At 48.8% G+C, this 26047-nt stretch overlaps 1 protein-coding gene across 2 annotated transcripts in view; it reads left to right on the top strand.

Moving 5' to 3' along the window:
• Window positions 1–26047, top strand: part of IGSF21 (immunoglobin superfamily member 21) — a 211873-nt gene that overhangs the window by 164599 nt on the left and 21227 nt on the right. For both annotated transcript variants that reach the window (XM_033159468.1, XM_033159469.1), the window contains exons 5-6: window positions 16440–16555; window positions 20561–21032. In XM_033159468.1, coding sequence (XP_033015359.1) covers window positions 16440–16555; window positions 20561–21032 — 588 coding nt within the window. The remainder of the gene's footprint in view (window positions 1–16439; window positions 16556–20560; window positions 21033–26047) is intronic.

Raw genomic sequence — 26047 nt, 5'->3', positions numbered from 1 at the left:
TTCCCCCATCCTACATCTGTGCATCTGACTCCCCCTGCCTAAGCACAGAACCTTACGTTTGTCCCTACTGAAATCCATTTTGTTAGTTTTGGCCCGGCTCTCAAATCTCTTAAGGTCACCTTCCAGCTTGTCAATACCCTCCTTGAACCATGACATGGCCAGAACAGGACTCCAGGCAGGACAGAGTGGTGCGATGACTTCCCTTGATCTGGCAGCTACATGCAGCTATATATGAAATGGCAATGCCTTCCTACAGGCACAGGGTTAACCTCCCCGTTAATGGCGCCAGTGCGCCGTGCCACGGGTCCAAACGCCTGTTTAAAAATAAACATAAGTTCGCCGCAGAAGCACACACCACAATACAAACACCAGCTGTCCCTTGCAGCCCTGATCCAGACCTTGTACCACAGGGAGGCTGCCGGATGGCGATGGAGTCAGCAGGTTCTGTTGTCTGTAGCCAAGAGGCTGAGCCTCCATCTTTGTCGCTTGCTCCGAGTGTGTGTGTGTGTGTGTGTGTGCTATTTCGGGGAGGGGGAGGACTGGTGGGTGAGCGAGATCTGTGCCAGGGAGCAGCATGGAACAGATGTTGCGATTTATATTTACTGAGCGTGGCTCCGTTTGCAGCGGAGGAACCCGGAGTTGACAAATGAGCTTCTCTGTCATTGGGGGGGGGGGAGAGGCTGCGCTCAGCACCAGCTGCTACCACGTTTCATGCAGTTGCCTGTCTGTTGAAATCTTCTCAGGCCTGGAACAGTGCAGCAGGCATGTCCTGCCGCCTCTCCTCCTCCCTTCCCTCTCTTCGAATGAGCAACCCTTATAACGAGGAACATTTTTTTAAAAAAGTCCTACGTGAAGATCGGTCAAGGACAAAAGACCTGGAAATAAGGAACATAAGCAGAGCCCTGTAGGATCAGGCAAAAAGACCTATCTAATTGGGTATCTTGTTTCCTGCAGTAGCCATTCAAGTGGCTCCATGAAGCCCATGGGCCAGGCAGGAGAACAAGAGCCAGTGTGGTGTAGTGGTTAAGAGCGGTAGACTCATAATCTGGTGAACCGGGTTCGCGTCTCCGCTCCTCCACATGCAGCTGCTGGGTAAACCTTGGGCTAGTCACACTTCTCTGAAGTCTCTCAGCCCCACTCACCTCACAGAGTGTTTGTTGTGGGGGAGGAAGGGAAAGGAGAATGTTAGCCACTTTGAGACTCCTTCGGGTAGTGATAAAGCGGGATATCAAATCCAAACTCCTCCTCCTCCTCCTCCCTCCCTCCCCACTCCGTTAAACATAAGAACAAGATGCCCCCTTGTCCAACATCCTGTTTTCGCAGCAGCCAATCAGATGCTTGCGGAAAGCCCAAAAGTGAGACCTGGAGGGATGTTCCATGGTCGTGGGGATTGGATCTGTGGTCTGAAGCCTTACTGGATTGAATGGGACCCTCTCTCATGATACAAGAACTCACGGCCACCCAATAAAGCTGAATATGGAAAGATTCGGGAGAGATAAAAGGAAGGATTTACTCACCTAGTAGATTCACCTAGTTCAACTGTGGAAGTCAGTCCCATGGGAGGCAGTGATGGCCCCCAACCGAGGTGGCTTTAAAAGAGGATTAGACAAATTAATGGAGGAGAAGAGGGCTATCGGTGGCTACTAGCCACAGTGGCCTGTGCTCTGCTTCCACAGTTGAAGGCAGCAGTGCTTCTGAACACCAGTTGCTGGACCACAGGAGAGCAGAGAGAGTGGTCTTGTGCTTGAATCTTGCATGTACTGTAGACTTCTCATTGGGGCATCTGGTTGGCCACTGTGATAACTGGATGCTGGACTAGATGGGCCATTGGCCTGATTCATCCAACTCTTCTAATGTTCTTTTTTTAATGTTTATTTATGCATTTTTTATTTTAAAGTTTCTTCTCATGTTCTTAAGTCCCAGGTTTATGAACCTCCCCATCTGAGAGGGATGTGTAGGGGAGGTGGGGGGGGAGGAGAGGAGGACTAGCTGGTAGATTGTATGTAATTGCAGTGATGTGGGATGCCTCCCAAGCCCTGGGCTTTCAAATATGAAATCAGCTTCTTAAGGAGCATTTTCTCTCGAGCGGATGACCCTTCCGTTTCTCGAGGTCTTTAAGAAAAGCCCAGTGCAGTGCGCAGTGGTATCCATGGCGACCAGCCGCCGGGCTAAACACTCTTTCTCTTCCATCCCCCCCCCCACCTAACCCTTCTGTTGTTCTCTTCTTCCCATTGTAGTAATTATATCTCTGGTCAGAGTCTTCTGACGGTTACTTACTAGCTGGGGAAACATCACTCTCCTTCATTGGTGTGTAATATTTAATGGTGGCTGTGCCTCAGGCCTCAGATCTCCCATGGGCATACTTAAGGAAATGGTTGTGAATATAGTGCCCCCCCTCTAGGTCCAGAGAGGAGCACCCCCACCCCACCCCAAGGCAAGGCACCTCAGAAATTTCAAGAGTTTCAGGACCATGGAGAGCTCAGAGTGAGCCGGTTGCTCTGACAGGGAGTGAACTGAGCTCTTTGGAGAAAAGGGTGGGATATGCATGCAATATGGCTAGACAGGCAGGCAGGCAGACAGCTATAGATTAACTTTCAGATGGCATTCAGAAGCACTCCTGCTTACCCATACTGAAAAATTTGCTGCTGGCACCCCCCTGATCTTTTGGATGGAAGGATGTTTTTCACTGTAATTGCTTTTAGAATATTTCTTAATTAAAAATGCGTTTAGATGTTTTCAGTTGTGTAATTGTCTTTAGAATGTTTTGACTGTTTTGCAATGTTTCAGCTTTGTTTTTAAATTGTGTAACTGCTTGCCACCTTAGGCTCCTTGGGAAGGACAGGGTATAATTCCTATCAACATCATCATCATCATCATCATTAATAGATAGGATTTGCTTTGATGTTTTCTTTAGGCAAAAACCTACAGGACATGCAGCACCTTTCCACAGTAAAACTGTGCTAGTTTTACTGTTAACTTAAAAAAATTAAAAGGCCTGTGACAGCTTTAAAGATTAACTAATTCATTGCAGCATAAGCTTTTCATGGGCCAGAACCCCCATCATCAGATGCATTTAAAAAAAAAAAAATTAACAGAGTGACCAAGAGGTGGTGGAACTCAGGAGCTGCAACCTGTGACATTTCCATGCAAAGCCCAAATGTATACAACAGCGGGAGTGTTGTAAGAATGTGTTATCGTTAATTGCCTGCTGTGGCAAAGGGTCACAAAGCTTATTTTGTACGCATTTGAGCTTTCCGTGGAAATGCCAAAGCTGTACCTGTTATATTGCATCTCTTTTGACCCTAGGATTTCAACTCTCTTTACCGGTGGGGGGCAGGAGAGAGAGAGAGAGAGAGAGAGAGAGAGAGAGAGAGAGAGAGAGAGAGAGTTTGCAGGCTCCCCATAGGTATCAGGGCTGGGTTAGAGGAGCCTTTGGTCTGATCCAGCTGCAGGGAGAAAGTGGGTAGAGAAAAGGATAGAGAAAGCTTTTCTCCCTCTCTCTTCACAATGCTAGAACGTATCCAATGAAGGTGAACGTTGGAAGATTCAGGACAGATAAAGGAAGCCCTTGGCACAGTGCATAATTGAACTTCGGAACTCCTTCCCACAGGAGGCAGGGTTACTCCCCCACTTAGATGGCTTTAAAAGAGCGTGAGGCAACTTCAGGGAAGATATGGCTATCAATGGCTAATAGCCACAATGGTCAGGTCCGGCCCACCCATTAGACAAGGTTAGGCAACAGCCTTGGGTGGCAGGAGCCACAGGGAAGGCAGATCCCAATGTAAATATTTATCCCCCCACCCCCTTGTTCCTGATGTAGATCTTACTCCCCCATTTTGCAGTTCACTTCAGGTATCAAAATATATTGGGCCGGCCCTGATGGTGGCTAGGCAGTGCTTCTGAATCCCAGTTGCCAGAAACCACAGGTGGGCTAGATGGGTCATTGGCCAGGTCGAGCAGGAGGTCCTTATGGTTTCCTAGGTAGCAGTGTAGGAGGGCAGTTTCCTTCATGCCCTGCTTATGGGCTTCCTGGAGCCACCTGATTGGCTACTGTAAGAACAGCAGACTGGACCAGAGGGGCCTTTGGTCCAATCCAGCTCCAGAGCTCTTATTTTGAGTAAAGACGTGGGAGGTTCGGAGCAGATTCCGTATTTAGGAGTTCATAGTTAAGTACAAACCCCATGTTTGATGTAGGAGTTTGTGGGGTGCTGCAAAATGCAGGGTTTTCACTGCTAAATGCTGCCACAAAAAAAAACCCTGCAAAATTTTGGCACAGGTTTGGAGGAAATTCCAAATGTTGTGGTTCATAGTTAAGTTGTCCGATGCAGCTCAGCTGTTTCCTTCATGCTCTGCCTGCGGGACTGGCTGAGGTGTGGCATCCAAACCAAAGGTATTGTCAGGAATGAGCCAGCTCCCAGTGAAGGTTTGCAGCCAACTGCAGAAAGCAGCCAGGAACAGAGAGGCTTAGATGTTAGTCAGGCAGGGGAGAGCCGGCAGCTGCAGACTTCGGCTCTTCCTGACCTTGACAGGCAGGCTGATAAGGCAGTAGCTGAGAGCACAGCCAAAGCTCGCAGGAAGCACAAATAGGAGCGAATAGATTCAGAGACAACCTCTCAGAACATGAAGAGGTTGGAGCTGATCCACTAAGTCCGAAGAGTTGGCGAATGGGAAGGCTGCTAGATTGGAAGCAAAACAGGAGACGTAAGGGTCATAAGTTCAATATCTTCTGTCGATGCCAGAAAGAGTCTTCAGAAGGGTCATCTTGAGTAATGTTGCTGAAGGCTTTGTCAGAGCCATCCAGAGCTATCTGTTTCTTTTTGCAATAAATCCTCCTTTTTAATTACCTATGTTTACTGTGTTATCAAGCTGGGAACCTGGACTCCTGACAGGTATATCTAGCACAGCAGTATCTGCACTGGCTAGAAGTGGCTCTGCCAGGGGCCCTCTCCCAGCCCTTCCTGGAAATATTGCCTGATCCATGAATCCCTGTGACCTTGAAATGTTTGCCTGTGGTGTGTGAGGCTCAGAGGCTGTGCATTGTAAATGAAGTGCACACTCTAGATATGCACAGAGGCATAACCTTTGCATTGCTAGGATTTATAGCTCTGGAATGGAAAACAAGGTCTACACTGCCTTTACTCTGGGTAGAAACAAATGCCCCAATATGAACTCTGCCATTACAAATGTGGGGAGGGAAGTGGGTTGTTTGCTGTTTTGTATTATTGGGGGTCGGGAAGAAGGTGGGTCTTTTGCCAAGTAAGATGCATGTCTAAGGGGGCATTGGCTGTTTAAAAATAAGCCATGTACATGACCTTTAGAGATAGGAACAGGTCTCTCCCACATGGATTCTTCAGTAAAAGTCTTCGACCTTGTAGAAAGACATGGCAATAAATGAGGTCACACTTTCCCCATGGGCGGCTGTCCACCTCCTCAGAGGCATTTGAACCTACAAATCAGCCTTAATAGAAGTGAAGATATATCGGGGGGGGGGGGACAGCCTGCCATAACCTTTAGCGGAGTCTACTACAAGGAGCACGTTCCGTCTCAGAGACAACTGTGTGTTCGCCTCTGCACACGGCGGGGAATAATTGGAGGTGCTATCTGGCCACAGGCAAATTTTGATGTGAAGCTGAACCCCTGACAAGCTGTCTGGCTGCATTTCTGGGGGGGGGGGGGGGGTTCTTTGCGTTTTGCCACTAGGAGCCGCTAAATGCCTGTCAGATGTGCTGGGCATGTGGCACCTAGTGGTGGGAGATGAGCATTACAGCCTGCATTGCCCCATTTCACCTCTCTATTCCACTTTCGTCAGATGCCACCTGGAGTCCTGTGTCCACTTCTGGGCACCACAATGTAAGAAGGATGTTGGCAAGCTGGAACACGCGCAGAGGAGGGTGACCGAGATGATCAAGGATATGGAAACCGAGCTAGATGAGGAATGGTTGAGGGAGCTGGGTATGTTTAGCCTAGAGAAGGGAAGGCTGATGTAACACAATAGCCATCTTCACATTTCCAAAAAAAGCTGTCATATAGAAGGCAGAGCCAGCTTGTTTTCCGCTGCTCCAGAGGGTAGGACACAAACCAATGAATTCAAATGGCAAGGAAGGAGATTCCAGCTAATCATTAGGAAGATTTTATGATGGTGAGAGCTGTTTGAGAGTGGAACAGGCTCGCTTAGAATCAAAGAATCGGTAGGGGCCCCCAAGGGTCCTCTAGTCCCACCCCCCAGCAAAGCAGGAATGCTGCCCACAATCATCCCTGGGTGGACTCGAACCATCAACCTTCTGATCAACATCCAGACATGCTGACCGACTGCACCACATGAAGGTGGTAGCCTCTCCTTACTTGGAGGTTTCTAAGCGGAGATTGGATGGCCATCTGTCGGGGGTTCTTTAACTGCAGTTCCTGCATTGCAGGGGACAGGGCTAGATGGCCCTTGGGTGCCCCTTCTGACTTGACAGCTACATGATTCCATAAGTGGTAGTGCTGCAGCATGCAATTCTGCTGGATATGTAGGTCAGCGCGTAGGGTGGGCTGTCAGTATAAATAGAAAGTGCAGCCTTGTATCTCAGGCATTCTGAGACATGTTAATATGGGGGGGGGGTGTTCCAAGCCAGTCCACAAATCAGGAAATGCCCATTTCCTCTTCCCCCTCCCCACTACCTCCCTGGTACTGTGAGTGTTCACAGTCATTCTCTACCACCACCCCTCTTCTCCTTCGATGACTCTCCCTCCCTCCCTCCCTCCCACATCATCTCAATTGCCCTTGGGTTTCAAAGGGAGGCTGGTGACCCCATTCTCCCCATGCCGGATCTCTCGCCAGCTGCCTCAGCAGGAAAAGAGAATAATTCATCCCATAATGGAAAGCCAGGTCTGGACCGAATGAGGTAATTAACCAAGGAGCTCCTGGGAGAGACCTTTCTGTCTTAAAACACCCTCATAAAATAGAGCAGGGGCCGCAGAAAAGTTGCACTATGTTGAGACTTAACCGTGCCCTTCCTGAGTTGCTTCCGCAATGGAAGCGTCTGAAGTGCAGGATCTCACCGTGGCTGCCCCTGTGCCTACCCCAACCCCACCCCTGATACACATCCTGCTGCCTTGATGCATACAGAGATAGACAGAGCAGCAATACCCAGTTTATTAGGAACAGTAAGAAAATGATAAGCTGGGGTCATTCCCTGTGCCGATATTTTGCAAACAAGGGGGGGACTTGAAAGCCTTGCTATCTCCTCATTGGCTTGCCAGAGCAGGGGAGAGCAATCAGTTGCTCTGCTGTTTCAGTGATTAATGTCCGCTCTGTGTGAAGGGAGGAGAGAGAGTCCTGGAGTTGCTCTCTCTTCTTAACCGCCTCCACTACATTGCTGTGTTTCCATCAGGTGTGGGGCAGGTCCCAACCTGGCTTCAAAGGAACTGAGAACTTAAAGCAAACTCCCAAATCTTCCTTTGCTGGAGCAAGGCATACTCACATTGTTTCTGGATCATAGAATTATAGCAGGGGTCAGCAAACTTTTTCAGCGGGGGGGGGGGGGGCTGGTCCACTGTCCCTCAGACCTTGTGACGATAGGCCGGACTATATTTTGAAAATAATAATAATATATGAACGAATTCCTATGCCCCACAAATAACCCAGAGATGCATTTTAAATAAAATCACACATTCTACTCATGTAAAAAAACGCTGATTCCTGGACCGTCCACAGTTGGATTTAGAAGGCCATTGGGCCGCATCCGGCCCCCGGGCCTTAGTTTGCCTGCCCATGAATTATAGACTTGGAAGGAACCCCCTGGGTCATCTAGTCCAACCCCCTGCAACGCAGGAATCTCAGGTAAAGCATCCATGACAGATGGCCATCCAACCTCTGCTTAAAAACCTCTAAGGAAAGAGAGTCCATCACTTCCCGAAGGAGACTGCCAAACAGTCCCCCCCCCCGATGTTTAGTCGCAATCTCCTTTCTTGTAACTTGAAGCCATTGGTTCGAGTCCTACCCTCCAGAGCAGGAGAAAACAACCTTGCAGGGGGTTGGACTACATGACCCTTGGAGACCCCTTCCAGCTCCACAATGGTATTATTCTAGGACAGATAGTCAAATCTCACTTCCACCCCAGCTATCCACCACCAAGCATCTTTTTGCACCCAAGTGGTTTATGTACAGAGGCTCAGGCTCATTCCCCTTGATTTCCTCTCATCCTCCTCTCTTCCCCCCTCCCCTCCCCAGCTCTGTTAATTTGTTCCTCCACTCTTTCTGCCTCCTGGCCCTGGATCCTCCATTAAATCACCTGGGAAGAAGGAGACGGCTCTCTGCCTGCAGATTAGCCCCAAAGCCCCCTATTAAAGCGGAAAACCTCCCAGGCGCTGCCTCTTGTTCAATCTCTGCAGCTTTAAACTTACAAGCCTCTTGGTAATGAGGCAAGAGGCCCTGTTGGCAAGGGTGGGGAGGGAGGGAATCTCAGGGGGCGGGGAGACGGAGAGGAAGGAGGGAGATCCACAGAAACTGTATTGCCAGCTGTTAAGAACAGTGTTTTCTGCAGCAAATTTTGAATCATAGAATTGTAGACTTGGAAGGGTCCCTGAGGATCATTTAGTCCAACCCCCTGCAATGCAGGAATATGCAGCTGTCCCATATGAGGATCGAACCTGCAACCTCGGCGTTATCAGCACCACGCTCTAGCCAGCTGAGCTATGCAGCTGAAGGCAGGGTTTATTTTTATTTTTTATTTATACACCACTTTGTTGCAAAAGTGAAACCTCTCCACAAAACAGCTGACAAAACAAGAGAAAGCTGTAAAATTATTACTGGGGGGGGCGGGGGACAACTGCAACAGTTTAAGACTTTTGAAAAGATAGCAACAGATTAAAATTCTCGTCAACTTCCTTGTCTAAACAAAAATGCTTTTGGCAGGCGCCGAAAAGTGTGCAGCAAAGGCTGGATATTAATAAGCAGGGAGTTCCAAAGTGTAACCTGTTGTCGCTGAGCTCCAACAACTCCCATCAGCTTCGAGCCAGAATGGGTCATGGTCGAGGGCAGCAGGGGAGTCCAACAACTTTTGGAAGACCCCATTTGCTCTCAACCCCCCTGTACATAGGAAGCTGCCTTATACCAAGACAGACTTGGTCCATTGAGCTTAGTGTGGCGCTGTAGTCTAAACCACTGAGCCTCGTGGACTTGCCGATCAGAAGATTGGCAGTTTGAATCCACGTGACAGAGTGAGCTCCCGTTGCTCTGTCTCAGCTCCTGCCAACCTAGCAGTTCGAAAGCACACCAGTGCAAGTAGATAAATAGGTACTGCTGCGGTGGGAAGGTAAACGGCGTTTCCGTGCACTCTGGTTTTTCGTCGTGGTGTTCCATTGCGCCAGAAGCGGTTTAGTCATGCTGGCCACATGGCCCAGAAAGCTGTCTGTGGACAAATGCCGTCTCCAAGCGAGAAGAGCACCACAACAGGAGTCCTTTACCTTTACCTTTTTACCTGCTGAATAATAATAATAATTTTATTTTATTTTATATTTGCTGCTCATCTGATTGGGTTGCCCCAGCCACTCTAGGCAGCTTCAAACAAATTAAACTCATTAAGCACACTAAAACATCCAACAATAAAAACGTCCCTATACAGGGCTGCTTTCATGTGTCTTCCGAAAGTCAGATGGTTTTTTATTTCCTTGTCATCTGTACCTGGAGATGCCATTGAGGATCGAACCTGGGACCTTCTGCATGCAAAGCAGATGCTCTACCACTGAGCTATGGCCCTTCCCAGGCAACCCAAGCTGAGATTGCTTTTATTTCCCTTCCCAGGGACTGTACGGAATGGGCAAGCCTCTCCTGGTCAATGTCAAATAAGATATTTACATTTGGTTAAAGGAGTAGGGGGCTAATGCTTTCTTCAGTCGAATTGGAAGGGATTGGGTTCAGAGGTCAGTGTGGCGATGCCACGCCTGGCTTCCGAAACGAGCCCTGGAATGTTTAATGCCTGCTCATAACATTTGTAGCTGTGCAAGTTAAGAGACATTAAGAGCAATCAAATCTTATGCTTCAGGGAATAAAATCATCACCCACTGTGGATTTTCCAACGGCGCCACACCTTCCCCTCCACAGGCAACATCGTGTTGCTGCATTAAATGTTTATTTTTGCTTCCTACGCTGCATCTTCCCCCTTGTAAATGCTGCAGAGGGCTTGGCTGTGTCTTAATGGAGGTGCTCTCCTGGAATCTACTGGTGTTTGCTGGTGATGAATACAGCTGGTTTGGCAGAAGGCATGGAGCCCAACAGCAGGTGGCGCTAGAGTCAATGGCAGGCAGATGCAATGAACACAAGCTTTGTCTCCACCCTCTTCCTCCTCCCGGCTGATCTCTAGGGCAACGCTGAGACCGAGGCCACATTCACACCATCCCTTTAAAGCACTACCATGTCACTTTTAAACAGTCATAGCTTCCCCCAGAGAATTCTGGGAAGTGTGGAACGTTTAGGGTGCTGAGATTTGTCAAGAGCCTCCCCTCCCTCCCAGAACTAAAATTACCAGAGTTCCCCGTGAAGAGGGGTTGTCTGTGTGGCGTAGTGGTTGGATTGTCGTACTAGGACCTAGGAGACCAGGGTTCGAATCCCCACTTGGCCATGCAACTCACTGAGTGACCTTGGGCCAGTCACTCTCTCTCTCCACCTAACCTACCTCAAAGGGTTGTTGTGGGGATTAAATGAAAAGAAAGGGAGAACTATGTACTATGTGGCCGAGTGGGGATTCGAACCCTGGTCTCTCCCAGTTCCTCATTTGACACTCTAAGCCAGGGGTAGGCAACCTAAGGCCCATGGGCCACAAGCAGCCCACGGGGGTCCTTTAACCAGCCCACGAGCCGCCACCAAACCAAGCCGCCCGCTCGGCAAGTCCCTGCGTGCTGAGCTAAACCAGTGCAGCGTGACACAGGGACTCACTTCTGCGGTGCCAGAAATTGCGTCTGTGGATGCTCAGGCGCCGGAAATCACGTCTGCACAGACACAGACACCGGAAATCATGTCTGTGTGCACAATCCAGCCCACAGAGGGATCTCCGCTGGAGTGAACTGGCCCAGGCAAGGTAAACCTTGCCGACCCCTGCTCTAACCACTAGACCCTGCTGACTTTCTACACACTTTCTACACAAGCTGCAGCTCTCATAATTCTTTAGGGTAAGTCGTGGCTCTTTAAAGTGGTACTGTAGTGCTTTCAATGGATGGTGCAGTTGTGGTCTAAGGAGGATGAAGTTGACAGGCAGCCCCCTTCTTTCCCCAGTAAGTAAGAAGACAGGAAGGTGGGGGCATTGCCCCATTTCCCCTAATGCACTGCCCCTCCCCCGGGTCTCCATGCAAGGTCTGCCGTGCATATCTAAGGAAGATGAAAGCATGCGAATGGGATTCCTGGGGCATATCTAGGGAGCTTCATGCTTTGCCAAGATGGGATGCAAAATCTGCATGACAGCCAAGAAAAAGCTGTGCAGAGCGAGTATGTGGGAATAGATATGATGAGGACTTGTAGCAGGACCCTCGCTGCTGTATGAACTTGACTTAGCAATTTGATTGACAGGAGTGAGGTTCGGCCACCAGCTTCCAAAAAAAAGCAGGTGGTCTGCCCTTCTGTAATTTCGAAAAGAATCATATCTCTGTCATCGATTCATCCTTGTTTTAATGGAGACTTGAAAGTGACAAAGCTGCTTTGGAGCTCTCTCTCTCTCTGTGTGTGTGTGTGTGTGTGTGTGTGTGTGTGTGTCATTTTGGGGGTGACATCCTGGGTGCTAGCCAGTCAGTGCACAACAGCTTAAGTTGTAGGTTTTCTGGAGCTGAGTTTACAGTCCCATGCTAAATCAGATTTGGAAAAAGGCACATGTGAATTGAGGGCAGTCCCAGACAAGCCTTACTGCTCTCAAGGTGTTACGGCCATCTTCACCAAATGTCATCTGTCTTCATTTCGAAACATCAGCTGATATAGGAAGACATCTGCTTGGCACCTGCTCTGATCACAAACCTCCTCTTCTCTACTGTTACCACCTCTCCAGTAGACAGGGGCCTATTCTAGAGTGGGTTCGTGCAAATGTAGCCCCCGCAATTAAAGGCCAGGTGCTGCTGAAAACTTTGATGGTGGCGTTCATTGACACAGGGAACCACGGGGAATACAATTTCCCCATGCTTCCCGATATCAGCGGCTGCTCCTGAGAGCACATATCACAGTTTCTCCTGCAGATCTTTCCTTTGAAATCTTGTAGGGGAGATGTTAAATTGGAATTGGCATTTGTGGTTGGACGGGAGGGAAGAGAGAAAGAATGGCGATGCTCCATTTGATAGACAACACTGACTTTTCTTGTCTGCTGATTTTCTCCTCTGCCCTGATTGGTGCTGGGGAGGGGGGAATCTTGCAGTGACATAATTGGATTCTGACATCTCCTAGGTCAGGCGGGATGGTTTACACCTCCCCTGTTGGTCGGTTCTAAATTTAGCAGTCTTCGGCATTAGGTAAAGTTTCCTTCCTCCAGACGGCACCTTTAATTGGTCATGATGTGTGACTTCATGGTCCAGGGAGCGCGGGTGTGCTCAAGGGATGATTTAGGGGAGCGGCGAAGGTTACTGGCATCGCATCAGGAGTGGATAGTGCCGCCGGGCATTCATCGGGGAGGCTGCGGTGTCCAGACAGAAGGACTCATGCAATAATTGTCTTGGCTAACATGACACATCGTCTGTCCCTTATGGATGGTGTCAGTGGCTGATGATGAGCTAAACAGGATGTCACTTTGCTCATTAGAAACTGCCTGGAATGCAGTAAGATCCTAAAAGAGAGAGGCCCGCAGGGGAGCAATAGCTGCAGCTGCTAAGAACTCAGTGACACAAGAAGAACCAATGCAGGGTCAGGCCAATGGCCCGTCTAGCCCAGCATCCTGTTCTCACAGTGTCCCACTATGGGAAGCCCATAAGCAGCACCCAAGCACAGCAGAACTCTCCCCTCCTGGAGTTTCCAGCTTCTGGTATTCAGAAGCATTGCTGTCTCAGACTTTGGAGACAGAGCATAGCCATCATGGTTAGTAGCCACTGATAGCCCTCTCCTGCATGAATTTATCTAATCCATCCAAGTTGGTGCCCTTAGGTAGATGATGTGTGAGCCTCGACCTCCTCGGCTCTTTCTGAAGCAAGACTGCAGAAAATGCATCCCAGAGATGACAGGAGCACAAATCTTCAGAGCCATGCATCTGTTGCCTTCCATGTAGCTGTCGCTCCCTCCTGTTATTTAAACCCCCAGCCGGCTTTTTTCTGTGTTGGCATCTATTTTTTTTTCCTCCTCCACCTTACCATAACTCTCTCTTCCTCCATTTATCCATCTCTCATCTCTAACTCTTTCCCCCCGCCTTCCTCCCCACCTTCTCCTGCAAAATGAGTTCTGGGATAATTTCTCTTCTCGTTCCTCCCAGTCTATATTTCTTGCATTGTGACACAGATATACAGCCAGACATTTGGGGACTTGCTTCTCGCTTATGCTGGGGGAGGAGGAGAGTATATATATAAAATTGCAGGGGCCTTTGGGGGAAAGAGATACGACGTGACCAAGCATGGCAATTTGGGAATCCTTCATGAGTAGTTGGTTAAAACTCTGCATTAGGTAAAGGTAAAGGTACCCCTGACCATTAGGTCCAGTCGCGGACGACTCTGGGGTTGCGGCGCTCATCTCACTTTACACGGGAGCCGGTGTTTGTCCACAGACAGCTTCCGGGTCATGTGGCCAGCATGATTAAGCCACTTCTGGTGAAACAGAGCAGCACACGGAAACACCGTTTACCTTCCTGCCGGAGCGGTACCTATTTATCTACTTGCACTTGGCATGCTTTTGAACTGCTAGGTTGGCAGGAGCAGGGACCGAACAACGGGAGCTCACCCTGTTGCGGGGATTCGAACCGCCGACCTTCCGATCGGCAAGCCCTAGGCTCTGTGGTATAGACCACAGTCCCATTAGGGGTGCAGAAACTTCTTCAGCCTGAAGGCAGCCTTCCAGGGCGCCAAATGGGTGGGGGCAGAGGCAAAAGTGAGCTGAGCGATGGGTGTGAATTTCACATTGGTGAAGCAGGCTAGTTTCTATACACTCTCACAAACCCCTCTCCGTCCTATATCCAAGCAAACAAAAGCCATTCTCTGAGTTCAAGGGCCCGTTGTATGGATTCAAATGGGAAGAAAGGAGATTCCAAATAAACACTAGGAAGAGTTTTCTGACAGCAAGAGCGATTCACCACTGGAATGGACTCCCTTGGAAGGTGGTGGTCTCTCCTTCTTGGATGTTTTTAAGCAGAAGGTGGATGGCCATCTGTCAGGGATTCTTCGCAATGGATTTTTTTTACCCTTGGAGTTCCTTCCAGCTGTACAATTTTATCAACCTATGACCCCAGCCAGGCAAAAGCACTCGAGGAAGTTGTGAAGCAAGACCTGCAGAGAACTCCAAGGACCAGATGGAGAGGTCTGAAGGGCCACATATGACCCTATTTGCCCCTGATCTATGGAGGAAAAATAGCTCAGTTGGTTAAAGCAAGTTTTATTTGTTTATTTATTGAATCTATACACCACCTTATACCCGGTGGTCTCAGGGCGGTTCACAGAATAAAATCACAATCTATAAAATCAAAATAAGAACAATAACCCAATAGCACACAGAGAGAGAGAGAGAAAGAAAGAGCCACATTTTAAAAGGGCATAGGATGTCAAACAGATCAACCAAAGGCCTGGTTAAAAAGGAACGTTTTTGCCTGGCACCTAAAGGTGTGTAATGAAGGTGCCAGGTGATCTTCCCTGGGGAGAGCATTCCACAGATGGGGAGCCACTGCAGAGAAGGCCCCGTTCTCGTGTTGCCACCCTCCGGACCTCTCAAGGAGGAGGCACACGAAGGAGGGCCTCAGAAGATGATTTGAGGGTCTAGGTAGGTTCATATGGAATGAGGCAGTCCTTGGGGTATTGTGGTCCTGAGCCGTTTAAGGCTTTATGGGTCAAAACCAGCACTTTGAATTGGGCCTGGAAACTCATTGGTAACCAGTGCAGTTGGACCAGGATCAGTGTAATGTGCTCAAACTGTCTTGCTCCAGTGAGCAACCTGGCTGCTGAATTCTGCACTAGCTGAAGTTTCTGAATCATTTTCAGAGGCAGCCCTGTGTATAACGCATTGCAGTAATCTAACCTTGAAGTTATCAGAGCATAGACAGTAGTTAGGCCATCCCTGTCCAGATAGGAGCTTAGCTGGGCCACCAGCCGAAGCAGATGGAACGTACTCCGGGCCACTGGGGCCACCTGAGGTTGCAGGTTCAGTCCCTGTATGGGACAGCTGCAGATTCCTGCACTGCAGGGGGTTGGACTAGATGATCCTCAGGGTCCCTTCCAACTCTATGATTCCATGTAGATGTGAAAATATTCAATGAAATGTAGGGTCGAGCCTTTAAATGCTCCTAGAAATATTCCCAGGAAAACACCCTACGCTCCCAGGATCCTACATTTTTCGACTCGACAAGTATAGCACAAAGGGTGAGGCACAGTCTCTAAAATGACATACAACAGAAGCACTTATTGGTGCCTACGTTGACAAGGGTGATCGCTTAAGCATTGTCGTTAGAGCTGGGGAGACTTTATAAAGCGTTTTCAAATACAATTGCTGTACAGATCCCCCCTGGGAGATGTCTGTAGGGAGATGGCCAAGTGGAACGAAGTGTTTGCCTGCTCTCTCCAAGGCTGTTCGATATTTCTGAGGCGGAAGCAGGCGGAAGCACATGCCCAAAAGCCCTCTGCTCCAAACTGAAGGCTCCGATTTGCCGGGCAACACTGTGTTGCAGCTCGGGGAATCCCGCCGGAGCGCCGGAGCGCGGGATGGAGTTCACGGACTGTCGCCCGGCATAAATCAACCACTCGCTCTCTCAATTTCGGCGTAACGGCTGCAGCGGCGTTTGCCAGCTGGGGCTCCCAACCCGCGAAGCTGACCTGCTTTCCGTCATCAGGGGTGGAATTTCTTTGCAACTGGCTGGCAAAACTTACAAACATCAGGACAGAATAACAGCCTGCTTTTCCAACATCCTCTTCTCACAATGGCCAACAAGATGCCTGGGGGAAACCGGAGAAATACGATTTTTAGCACAAGAGCAATTATCCCTTCGTGTGGTTTCCAACAAAGGGCATCCAGAAGCAGTGCTGCCTGCAACCATAGAGGCAGAGCCATCGTGGCTAGTGGCCATTGCTAGCCCTCTCCTCCTACATGATTTTATCTCATCCTCTTTTATATCCATCTAGGTTGGTGGCCATCCCTGATTCCTGCAGAAGTGAGTTCCATAGCTTAACTAAGCTCTTTGCGAAGAACTGCTTCCTTTAGTCTTTCCTGAACCTTCCAAGATGTGGGTGTCTGCGCCTTTTTGGTGGGTTATGATACCAAGGAACAATTGAACTAACTATCAACTGTCTTCCTCTCGCTCCAACAGCCCCTCCCATGTCTATTTCGGTCATTGCTGCAGACACGCCAGCTCCCTTCAGCCGCTACCAGGCTCAGAACTTCACTCTGGTCTGCATCGTCTCCGGTGGGAAGCCTGCACCAATGGTGAGTTTTGGCAAGGGCAGCGAATCGGAGAGAGGGCAGAGCATCCAAGGAGGTTGGACCACATGACCCTTGGGGCCCTTTCCAACTCTACTATTCTCCGATTCTACCATTTTATTAGCCTTTAGCTGCAACTGTAGCAGTGCAGGGATTTGGACTAGATTTGGATTTGGGGGTCCCTTCCAACTTACAATTCTACGATTCTATGAACTTGCCTGCCCTCTGCGGCTCATAGGATCAGCTTTGTATCCGTTTCATGCTAAAGTTGTGGACCAGGTTCATAGAATTATAGGCCTGTAGAGTTGGAAAGACCTCCAAAGGTCCTCTAGTCCAACCCCCTGCAATGCAGGAATCGCTGCTGAGGCCCAAGCTAAAAGGGGGCCCATTTGGAGGGATTTGGGCATTGGCCAAGTCAGGTTAAGCCAGCCCCAGATCGCTGAGGGTCAAGTTGGCTGGTCCAGAGCTATCAGGGCTTTTCTCAGACAGGAAGGAGCAGCAGGCACTGGGTGGGAACACCACATGAAGAGGCCAAGATCCCCCTGATCGCCGGCTGTGTCTCCCCAGGAGAAGGTAGGAGCCTATGCCTGGCTCTCCTTCCTGCAAGATGCAGTACCCAACAGGATCAGTGCCTCCACTGAACAGCTGCTCACCGGAGGCATCAATCCTGTGGGTGCAGGCTGGTCCATTCCATGTGGGCAGGGGTGCCAGCTGCTGGGGGCCAAGCCCTTTTGGTGCCCCTGAATATTTGGGGGGCGCCCCATGTTAAAAATGCGCAGTGACAAAGCATGGAGCCGAGTGTGGCATGGATCCAGTGGCTGGCTCGGTGGTGGCTCCAGAATGGGGTGGAGAAGGAGCTGCCAGCCATCGCATGTGGCCACCGTGCTAGGCTTCGCCCCCAGCTCCTCCCAATGTCCTGATGTCACACGTGCAACATTGCCCTCCCCTCCAGTTGCCCTTGCAAGCTGGCGCTCTGCATGTAGGAAAGTTGCTTGTGAATCAACCCCCTGCAGGATCGATGCCTCTGCACAACCGCTGTTTAGCAGAGACATTGACCCTGTGGCTGTGGGGTGCTAATTCCCTGCAGGGAAGCCACTTGGGAACGAACAGCCCACAGAATTGCCCTCTGTTGCTGTTGGTCGGAGGCAAGAGGGCAGATTCCCCCCCTTTCTTGGAGGAGCTCTCTTTTAGGAATCCCTCCCTAGAGAGACCAAACTGGTTCCCTCCTTGCTGCAATTCCTCTTGCAGATGGAGACTGTTCTATTCCCACGAGCTCTTGGGAACTGACTGTTTTTTTAAGGAAAGGTCTTTCAAATAGAGCTGTGCTGCTTTTATCATCTGCATTCCAATACATTTGTGGGAGGTTTTTTTTATCCTTTTAATTCTGTTGGAGTTTAATTGCTTTTTAACTGTTGTATGCTTTTAGCTTTTTTCGCATTTTATGTGTGTTGTTTTAAATTGTGCAAGCTGCCTTGCGTCCCAGTTTGGGAAAACAGTGGAATATAAATAAATACAGTTCTCCTTCTGTTAATCATCATCATCATCATCATCATCTCCCCCCCCCCAGCAATGTCGAGCTAGATGGAACCAACAACTCAGTGGCAGCCTAGATAGCTCAGCTCATTAGAGAGTGGTGCTGATAATGCGAAGGTAGCAGGTTCGAGCCCTGTATGAGACAGCTGCATTTTCTTGCATTGCAGGGGGTTGGACTAGATGATCCTCAGGGTCCCTTCCAATTCTGTGATTCTGTGTTTGACATGTTGAAGGCTCCTGGTCTGGCCCCTGATGCCTTCTGGCAAACATCCCTGGAGAAGCTGCTTCTAGTCCAATGGTGTGATTCAGTATGAGGCAGCTTCCTGGGTTCAGGAGTGAGACTCGGTTTCCTGTTTCCTATCTGTAAAATGTGGGTGGGGGAAGCAAAGGTGGCCAACCTTTTCAGGCTGTTGTGAAGCAGAACGAGATCTGTCCTGTGCATCAGTTTGCATGCTGTTAAACGGAGTTTGGGAAATGATATCTTCCTGTGCTGTCCCTAGAGATGTAAAATTTCTGGAAATTTTGAAGCTTTGAAAAAAAAAAACCTGGGTTTTTTTCCGGGGGTTTTCCGGGGGGGGGGGGCAGAAATTTTCGGACAAATTGAAAAAAATGCTACATTAGCACTTCTTTTTCCTTTTCCAGATTGAAAGTCATTCTGTTACTTTAGAAACATAAACTATAACTATACACAATTTTAATGGCCATAAAATTATCACAACTAGCATCTCAAAATATAGTGTATCCAAACAATTATTGCAAACGTAATTTACTTTTAAAATAATATTTGTTTGTATTTGTAGCAAATGGAGCACCAATCTCCTGAACTGTTTACTAGTTTATGTGGAACAAAAAAAAACCCCACGAAACAATTTATAAAAATCCAGAAGTAACAATTATTCATTGGAGATTTCAGTTTGTAACCTAGGAATTGCTTGTCCTCACAGAAATTAGAATAATCTGATACCATACATATTTTTTTTAGAAATGATTTATAAAATATTTGAACCCCTTATCTTAAAATATTTTATTCATCATGTTAACATAAAACATTCCATAATCTATTTTTTTTTCAATTTTTTCAATTTTTCGGAAAAAAAGCAATTTTTTTCTGAATTTTTCTGGGGGGATTTCCAGGCCTTCACATCTCTAGTGGTTCCTCTGGAGATGTCTTGAATTTGTCCGCTGCCTTTTTTATTTTCCTCCCAGACTCATCCCTCCCCCCCCTCTCTGCCTCATCTCTCCCCTTGTGGATTCTCTTTTATGCAAACACACGCAGGAGATTTAAAGGGGGGAGGCAGTGGGGGGGGAGGGAAAGAGAGTTGAGGATCTAAGGACCCCGAGACTTATTTCTGCTTATTCGTTCCGATGTTTGAAGCATCTGAATTTTTTAAAAGGGAGAGAGAGAGGTGAGAGGAAGCCTTTTTTCAAGAAAACGTATACTTAAAAATAAAATACAAACCACACACTTATCTGCAAACATTCCTGCGGCCGTTTCATTACCACCATGACATCCGGAGCTTGAAAGGAGCTTTTGATAAAGGAATACAATCTTCTCTTCAGAGAGAGACGTTCAGAAATATTTTAACAGGCGTTGCGTCTGCAGAGAAACCGTCCTCCGAGCTACACAAACACTCTCTCACATGCACCTCTGCAGACTGGCACCCTCTTTGCATGCATACCTGTGTGATCATATAGCCACAGTTCGGGGGTAAGCTAATGTGGATGCCACCCTACGGAAGTTGTGGGTCTCTACCTCCCATCAGCACCATCCAGGACAGCTCAGGGATGCCAGGGGTCCAGAAAAAATCTGGTACCTAAATGCATTCTGGGATGTGGCCACATGATTCTGCTGGGGCGAGGGGTTCCTGGGCCTAGGAGCCACTAGGGTGAAGGTCCTCTCTGGGGCCTCAAATAAAACTCAAATGTTCATTGTCCTCTCCTGTGACTTAGGGAGGTTGGCAGAAACAGAAACGGGAATGGAAATTTGATATCCGCTTCCTAGTCCCATGTCTGGAACAGAAATTGATGCAGCAGATGTGATTGGTATTTTCTGTTGTTGATTTCCATCTACAAATGGGACGTAATTGATTATGCTCCTCCCTCCCATTGTTTCCATTGTGTTTCCTTTGCACCAGAATTCACGGTGTGGAATAACGTAATGACAGCGCAATATACACTAGTTATTTGATTTCGCCACAGTGAACAGTGAGATGAATAGGGAAGGCCCTGGTGGAAAGTCAACGGCAGCAGAATGGAAACAGGGCTGCAGGGCTGTAAGAGAGAAATGTGGGCGGGGAGGTGTCTCCTAACAAATTCTCAGCTTCCATAACAAACTACAACTCCCATGATTCTTTGAGGGAAGCCATGGCTGCTTCGAAGTGGTATCAGAGCGCTTTAATGGTGCGGTGTGAATGTGGCCTGTATTTCTGCTCTTGATAAGGAATTGGCTGCAATCTCTTCCCAAATTTCCCTCTCCAGGTGTACTTCAAGAGAGACGGGGAGCTGATCGAGGTGGTGCCCCTCACAGAAGCCCCCATTAACGCCGCTGGGTTGCAAGACGGCCGGGCCTCCCGGAACCTCTTCCACCGAGACATGGACGACACCAAGATGCAGAAGTCGCTCTCCCTCCTGGATGTGGAGGACCGGGGTGGGAGGCCCTACACGGAGGACCCCTTGAAAGGCCTCACCCCCAACCAGGGACTTTTGTTCAGCCCAGCTACGGAGATCATCCCAGAGACTGTGGTGAGCCGGGAGTTTCCACGGTGGATCCAGAATGTGGAGCCCATCTACTACTTCCACCACACCCACATCCCCATCAGCGATGGCACCGTGGAGGTGCGGGCCATGCTCATGTGGACGCTTAACCCCCAGATAGACAATGATGCACTCTTCAGTTGTGAGGTCAAGCACCCTGCCCTCTCTATGCCCATGCAATCCGAAGTGACACTAGGTAAGATGGTTGGCCACCATGGTTGGTGGGAGAAAGTGGGATGGGCACATGGGAGTGGGGTCAAACCACCTGGAAGTGAACCTGGAACGGGCACTCAGGAGTGGACCGGTCCACCTGGAGGTGTATGTGAGATGCTCACTTGGGAGTCAATTGAAGCATCTGGAGATGAATGTGGGATAGGCACTTAGGAGTGGGTTGACCCATCTAGAGGTGATTACAGCAGAGCTCCATCATCTCTGCTCTGTGCTGGTGCGCTGAGGACTAGGTCTAATGGGCTCCAGTTGCAGGAGGGTAGACTTTGATTGGATCTATGGAGAAACATATCTGTTGCAAGTGTTTGAAAATGGCATCAATTGCCTAGGCTAGGGAAGCGGGGCCTTTGGTGGACATTTTCAAGCAGAGGTTGGACAGGTATTTGTTGGGGATGAGCAAACTCTGGATTCCTTGCAGTTGTGGGGATGTAATGATGTACATCCGCAAGGGCTGACACATGGAAGAGGGAACCAGCTTGTTTTCTACAGCTATGGAAAGTAGAACTTGAACAATGGCTTCAAGTTACAAGAAAGGAGATTCTGGCTAAAGATCAGGGGGGAAATTCTGACAGTAAGAGCTGTTCAACAGTTGAACGGTCTCCTTTGGGAGGAATACAGGGTGGTTTACAGTATAAAAATACATAGGGTAAAAAGGTAAAGGACCCCCAGACGGTTAAGTCCAGTCAAAGGCGACTATGGGGTGCAGCACCCGTCTCGCTTTCAGGCCGAGGGAGCCAGCGTTTGTCCACAGACAGCTTTCTGGGTCATGTGGCCAGCAGGACAAAACTGCAACGTAACACCGTGACAGAAGCCAGAGCGCACGGAAACGCCATTTACCTTTCTGCCACAGCAGCACCTACAGTATTTATCTACTTGCACTGGCGTGCTTTCAAACTGCTAGGTTGGCAAGAGCTGGGACAAAGCAATGGGAGCTCCCTCCGTTGTGGGGATTCGAACCGCCAACCTTCTGATCAGCAAGCCCAAGAGGCTTGGTAGTTTAGCCCACAGCACCGCTTGTGCCCCTTATATAAAAATACATAACATAACAACTGACAAAACAATAATGCTCCACACACACACACACAGAGAGAGAGAGAGAGAGAGAGAGAGAGGAGAGAGAGAGAGAGAGAGAGAGAGAGAAAGAGAGAGAGAGAGAGAGAGAGAGAGAGAGAGAGAGATTAAAATGCCATAGATAGTTGAATGAGCCCCAAACCTGGGAGAAGAGGAACATTTTCACCTGGCACCTTGGGGAGAATATGCCACAAATGGGGAGCCATCAAAGAAAAGGCCTGTTCTCATGTTGCCACCCCCTGGACGTCTCGTGGAAGGAGCAAACAAAGATGATTGCAGGGTCCAGATTGGTTCATTTGGGGAGAGGTGGCCCTTGAGGTACGGTGGTCCTGGACCATTTAAGGCTTTATAGCTCAATACAAGCACTTTGAATTGAGCCCAAAAACTAATTGGCAGCCTGTGCATTATATGCTGAAACCGTCTTACCCCAGTGAGCAACCTAGCTGATGAAATTCTGCACCAGCTGAAGTTTCCAAACCACCTTCAGAGGCAGCCCTGTGTATAATGCAGGCATAGGCAAACTCGGTCCTCCAGATGTTTTGGGACTACAACTCCCATCATCCCTAGCTAACAGGACCAGTGGTCAGCGATGATGGGAGTTGTAGTCCCAAAACATCTGGAGGGCCGAGTTTGCCTATGCCTGGTATAATGTGTTGCAGTATTCTAACCTAGAGGTTACCAGAGCATAGGCAACAGAGGTTGGCTATCCTCACCTGTTGGGCCACCAGCCGAAGCTGATGGAAGGCACTCTGCACCACTGAGGCCACCTGAGCCTCAAGTTACAGCAATGGATCCAGAAGGACTGCCTCCCCCCACAAGCTACGTACCTGCCCCTTCAGAGGGAATGTAACCTTATGGATGACTTTTAAAAGGTATTAGACCGATTCATGGAGCATTAGGCTATCAACAGCTACCAGTAATGATGGATGTATATTACTTCCAGGATCAGAGGCAGTCTACCTTTTAATTTAAGTAGCTGGGGATTGCAAGAGGAGAGAGCTGCTGTTGGACTCAGGCCCTGTGCGTAGGCTTCCCTTTGGGGAATCTGGGTACCCACTGTGAGAACAGGATGCCAGTTAAGGTGGGCCGTTGGCCTGATCTAACAGGTTCTCCTTATGTTCTTATATATAACATCCTTTAATGTATTCTAAGAAGTATGAGGAACTTTTATTAAGATAAGCGCCAGTGCACATCCCCACTGAGAAATTTCACATGAATTCCCCACCTCACACACAGGCCAAAATTATTGGCCCAACACTCGTTGAGATTTGAGCGTATTTCCAAGGGAAGCAAATTGGTGTGGCACCAGGAAGGCACTCTCTCTCTCAAAAAAGGGGTACGGTCCTGGAACTGTTCCTTTTAAATTAATGATATTGCCTGCCTTCCTCCACCACCCTGCAGCTCCACCTGCTTGTACTTTCCTTAGGTCTAATGGGCTCTTCAGACCATTATCAGCCATCTGAGATTGCCTCATCCAGCTGAGATCTCTTGTCAGGCATAAATGATGGTTCCCTCCTCCCTTCCGTCCTACACATTTCGTTCCTTCGTTCTCTCTTTCCTTCTCATTAAAAAAAAGAAGGCAGTTATCTAGAGTGTGAGCACAGACCTTCGCTCTCCTCCTCCTTTGTTCTTGCCCATCATTAGTGAGCAAGATTTGAGCTAACGAGCCTTGGTGGACTGCAAGCCGTGCTGAAGGAACACTAGGGAGAATTTTCTCCTTCCTCCATTTCATCGAGTGGCTTAGCTCTGCTAGGAAGGTGTGTGTACGGCTGGTAATTCACCCTTCGACCTGGTGGCTCTGGGGGTGGTGATTAGCTACATCAAAGGGGGTTGGGCTAGATGACTTTTGAGGTCCCCCCCCCCAACCCTACAATTCCATGAGATGAAGAGTCGCCCAGAAGTAGAATAATCCACAGAAATTACACAGATCCCCATCTTCAAACTAAGCCACCACTTGCCTTTACTGCCCCTGGGGAAACCCAGGGTATAAATAATAAATTATTGTTATTATAAATTATTATTATAGGTACTGCCATTACAACTTTGCCATCTATGGAGCGAGATGGACCACAGCTTTGACTAGATATAAAGGGTAAAGGGACCCCTGACCATTAGGTCCAGTTGCAGACGACTCTGGGGTTGCGGCGCTCATCTTGCTTTACTGGCCGAGGGAGCCGGCATACAGCTTCCGGGTCATGTGGCCAGCATGACTATGCCGCTTCTGGCAAACCAGAGCAGCGCACGGAAACACCGTTTACCTTCCCGCCGGAGTGGTACTTATTTATCTACTTGCACTTTTGGCGTGCTTTCGAACTGCTAGGTTGGCAGGAGCAGGGACCGAGCAACGGGAGCTCACCCCATCGAGGGGATTCGAACTGCCGACCTTCTGATCGACAAGCCCTAGGCTCTGTGGTTTAACCCACAGCACCACCCGCGTCCCCTGACTAGATACAAGGCAGCTTAATTTGCTCCTATTTAAGCCATCCTGGGAGGACCTCTGCCTGAAATTCTGAGAGAGCTGCTGACAGTCAGTATAGATAATTCAGAGCTAGAGTGACCCATGGTCTTACTCAGCACAAGGAAACTTCAATATGAGCATATGAGCATGGCTCTCCTAGCTGACGACCCTAGATCTGATAGGAGGGCGTCTTGCCTGACTTATATCTACGTACATCCCTTCAAAATGTGCTCCAGGCTGAGAAACTGCATCACTCTTGGAACTCCTGGTTGTTGAAGGAGTTCAGAGAGGGAGCACGGATGAAAGTCAGATAAGGACCTGGCTGCCATTCCTTCATCGTGAAGAATCTCACAACCGCTTCTGAGAAAAAGCATTGATATCATAGCTGAAAGGGAACCTGCCAGTGTCGTAATGCCATTATACAAATCTATGGTGTGACCACATTCGGAATATGTGTACAGCTCTGGATGCCTGACCTCAAGAGAGATGTTGCTGAGTTGGAAAAGGCTCAGAAATGGGCAACCAAATTAATCAAGGCGGTGGGTGGGGGGGAGACACCCCTATGAAGAAAGATTGCAGCGTTCCGGACTTTTTATCTTGGGGAAATGGTGAGTAAGAGGTGACATGATGGAAGTACATGAATTGATGAATGGCCTGGAGAAAGTGGATCGAGGGAAATTCTTCTCCCTCATAACACAAGAACTTGTGGACATTCAGTAGTAATAGAAGAAGAGTTTGGATTTGATATCCTGCTTATTGCTACCCGAAGGAGTCTCAAAGCGGCTCACATTCTCCTTTCCCTTCCTCCCCCACAACAAACACTCTGAGGTGAGTGGGGCTGAGAGACTTCAAAGAAGTGTGACTAGCCCAAGGTCACCCAGCAGCTGCATGTGGAGGAGCGGAGACGCGAACCCGGTTCCCCAGATTACGAGTCTACCGCTCTTAACCACTACACCACACTGGCTCTCAAGGAATAAAGTCCACTTGCACAATGGGACATTCACCCCTTTCCTCCCGCATGCCCCCCAAACCTGTTTCTAGGGGTTCCTCCATCCCTCCAGAGCAGATTTTGCATTGCGCAAACAAACCTCGTTCCATGTATGCCACAATTTAGTTGAATCTTGCCCCTTCTGCAAGTTGTGGCTCGCTTGCCGTGGAAAACCCATCTATCTCCCTTGCCAATGTTTGAAGCATAGCATGTGGGTCAGTTTCAGCTTGTGGACCACCTTCCTTCCAGACCCATTCTTTCCCTGCTGGATCAGTAGCACAGAAACATTTCACGGGATGGCATCCCATCCCATATGTTACAGCAACTGGCATCTGGTTGGCTAATGTGAGAACAGGATGTTGACAAGCTGGAACGTGTGCAGAAGCGGGCAGCCAAGATGATCCAGGGGTATAGAAGCCAAGCCTTATGAGGAATGGTAGAAGGAGCTGGGTATGTTTAGCCTGGA

Source organism: Lacerta agilis, chromosome 8 (genome assembly GCF_009819535.1).
Source record: "Lacerta agilis isolate rLacAgi1 chromosome 8, rLacAgi1.pri, whole genome shotgun sequence".
Classification (NCBI taxonomy): domain Eukaryota; kingdom Metazoa; phylum Chordata; class Lepidosauria; order Squamata; family Lacertidae; genus Lacerta; species Lacerta agilis.
Note: the sequence above shows the minus strand (reverse complement) of the source record. Positions and strands in the feature narration are given on the sequence as shown.